Source organism: Montipora capricornis, chromosome 1 (genome assembly GCF_036669925.1).
Source record: "Montipora capricornis isolate CH-2021 chromosome 1, ASM3666992v2, whole genome shotgun sequence".
Taxonomy (NCBI): domain Eukaryota; kingdom Metazoa; phylum Cnidaria; class Anthozoa; order Scleractinia; family Acroporidae; genus Montipora; species Montipora capricornis.
In genome coordinates, this window is record NC_090883.1 from 32195371 (window position 1) to 32198717 (window position 3347).

Below are 3347 nucleotides of genomic sequence, written 5' to 3' on the forward strand. Positions count from 1 at the left end.
AAGTGCTTTCAGTCTGGGAAGGGGGGGGGGGGGGGGGGTATAGCGTCTAAATATCTGTAATCACCTATCTGGCAATTCATTTTCTGTATTTTGTTTTCTCGTTTTTTCAAGAAAAAAATAATTAATCGTGGCCTATATAGCACTCAACCAAAGAGATATATAAGCGCTTTTCGAGCATCAATAACTAATTTAAAAAATGGCAATAATATTAGACATAACTGGCTCGTCTTTTCAGACTGGCATCTATTCCCTTTTGTTTTGATTTGAAGTCCAAAAAAGGCAAAAGGCTTCCATAAACGTAATAAAGTTGGCATACTGCCCGAAAGTCTTGGAGGTGTTCTGGATCAACACAAATTTATACGTTTAAAATGAAGTAAATGGTCCGTAAGGTTCAAAAAAACCATGCACTATCGCATTTCTGCTTGATTTCACCCACTTGTAAATAATTTAAAAACCACCTGATTTCCATCAAATAACATTGCCCAGCAGTGAAGTGAAAAAATTATCATGTCACTTGTCGACAAATCGATCGAGAAACAAGACCAGAACTCCGGAAAATATGATGGAATTGGTGACAGGGAATTATTATCAACGTTATTCTCCTTGCGTCATGGCCAAGTTAGTTTGATTCCTGAGAGGGAAAGAAGATAAATCATAACAAAGTCGAGGAAGATCTCCGATCCACCATGCCTGATCAACCGTGGTTTCAAATTAATCGCGACTTGCTGGTCTATAAAGCATTCTACTTCTTTTTCCTGAGTGGGTTTGGCTCCATTTTTCCGTATCTTCCAGTATATTTTCGTCAGATAGGACTGCCCGCTAGCCAAGTTGGTTTATTGCTTGGATTGCGACCAATTGTTCAATTGGCTAGCGCGCCATTCTGGGCCATAATGGCGGATAAATATCGGAAACGGAAATCCGTACTGGTGATGTCGGTTCTGTCATGGCTTATAATGACATTGGCTTTAGCGTTTGTGGAGCCTACCAACGAGATATGTGAAATTCGCCAAGGGAATAACACTCATAAACATGTTGTAAATTACACGAAAGTAAAAACAGGATTCTTTAGACGCTCTCTTTGGCACCGAGCCAAGGTTAATAAGAAAACAGAAGATAAATGGCAGGAACAACAGGGGTTGGAAGTTGTACCGATCCATATAGGTAGTAGCCATAGTAAAAGACTTTTGGAGCCAATCTCAAGAGTCACATTTCCAAAAATAGCTCCAAAGACAATTAATCGTACACAGCTGCGCTCAGCTGAAAATCTTAACTTTGCCTCCCGAGATAGAGGAAGGTTTCCTCTGAGAAACGCAAGTTTGCGCTGGTCTCCGAGCCGACCAAACGAAGCACAAGAGGACACTCTTTTTCGAAATAGTAACAGTTCCTCTCCAAAAAATTTTAAGCATAAAGTTGGTTCAGAGGTTTTGAGTTCTAAAGACAACACACTGCGGGAACGCTTTGATAACAAGCAAGAGCCAAGACTTAAAACAAGAGAAAACAGTACATCCCACTTTACCACCAGTCGAAACGATGCAGCGTGGAATGAACAAATCCAATCAAGGCACTTTTCTCGTTTTCACGCTGTCGCTAAATCACAGAGCGAAGAAAACACAAGGAAAAATCCGTCGAAAAAATTTACACAGAAAGGTCATGAACGAAGTGATTCCGAAAAACTCCGCGAAAAATCAGAGATACAACTCTCAAGGAAACAGATAATAAAAAAAAACTCCACGTCTAATTTCGTGCAATCTGCAAAAGAAAGCAAAATGAATCAAAACTCGTCTTTTGACAAGCGAAGAGAAAGTAAAGGATCTCCACCCGTTGTTATTGAGTTTTCAAGAATTATTATTCCGCACGGCATTGATAAAAATATGGGAAACCCTCAGCCGGCAGACAAAATCGTAGACAACAATTTTTCAGAAAAAATCGCACCGGAGAATCTGACAAGCTTTGTTTCCCCTAAGACCGGCTCACAATTAATGCACAAGGAATCACATCGGAATATGTCTGATATATTAAGACAAATAAATAAGGAACCAAGTGATGCTATCGCAAAGGGAAAGCTGTTGCAGCTAGAAGAAAAGCTATTGAAGATCGGGGGATTTGAAAATCGTCCCAAAGTCCTGGCCGAGCATAGTCCGATTGTGCTGGGAACGAACAAGGCTGTAAGCCAACTGCGCCTAAGTGAAACCACTATTCGGAAGTCGTCTTTTTCAAATCAGTCATCACTAGTCGACCATAAATCATTCCTCCATATCTCCGTCCATGACAACAGGAAGAATTTTTCAAATGAAAGTGGTGAAGTCAGTAATTCTAAAAAATTCTTAGAGACGGAAATACCGCAACCTGTAATCCACAGTAGTGTCTCGTCGCCTTCCCCAGACAATTCAGCGCCCAATGACATAACGAATAAAGACGATTCAGATTTCGAAGCACAAAACGGTGTTTTTGCAAGCAAAAACTCTTCCAGTGGTTCAGGGGCTGTGGCAGTTGGGCGTTTTCCTGTAAGACTGAATAGCACAACAGAAGGAAAGAAAATACTTGTCTATGCTGAAAACGAAGAACAGACACATACATTGATAAAGGCGCATGACAGCCTTAAGCAAAAAGATGTAGATGTGTCTAAATTTATTCAAAAGAGCTCCGTGGATAATAAAGAGCAGGCAGATAACCAAACTTTAAGTCAAACAATTGAGAATTTATCCGAGACTTCTCAATCAAGTCTTGGCGCAGAAGACCTTGGCATTGCAAAGAAGACAGAGAGTAATCTTCTTGAGGGTGCAAAAGAAACACACAGCCATATTATGGAAAGTCCGGATTCAAGGATGCAAATATGGATGATAAATTTATTGAAAACGAATACCTTTGAACTAAAAAGAATTTTCACGATTCTTCTCGTCCTAGTGGTGGTAGGAGAGTTTCTCGAAGCACCCTCAACAACGCTCGCTGATGCATCGTTGCTCGAGCACCTGGGCGAAGAGCGTCGTTACTATGGAAAACAACGATTATGGGGCTCGCTTGGGTTCGGGTTATCTTCGTTTTTTGTTGGAGTCCTATTGGAGAGATCGCGGCACGTTGTTTGCGGGGATCAATATACAGATTACATGATTTGTTTCTGTGTGTTTGCGTTGTTAATGGTAACCACATTGTTCATATCAACGACGTTTAAATTTAAGTATAAAGAAACGGACGCGACACACGCAAGCGTGTTTGCAGCGCTATGCAACATTCACTACGGCTCCTGCCTTGTCGCTGCATGCTTCATGGGAGTGGGTCACGGAATGTCCCACAGTTTCCTAAATTGGTTTCTTGAGGACCTGGGAGCGACCAAAACTCTGATGGGTGTG

At 41.2% G+C, this 3347-nt stretch overlaps 1 protein-coding gene across 1 annotated transcript in view; it reads left to right on the forward strand.

Moving 5' to 3' along the window:
- The first annotated feature begins 288 nt into the window (after window positions 1-288).
- Window positions 289-3347, forward strand: part of LOC138053021 (uncharacterized) — a 3900-nt gene continuing 841 nt past the window's right edge. The window contains exon 1 of the mRNA XM_068899696.1: window positions 289-3347. This exon is cut by the window's right edge and continues 262 nt beyond it. Within this exon, the coding sequence (XP_068755797.1) occupies window positions 687-3347 (2661 nt within the window). The 5' untranslated portion in view covers window positions 289-686.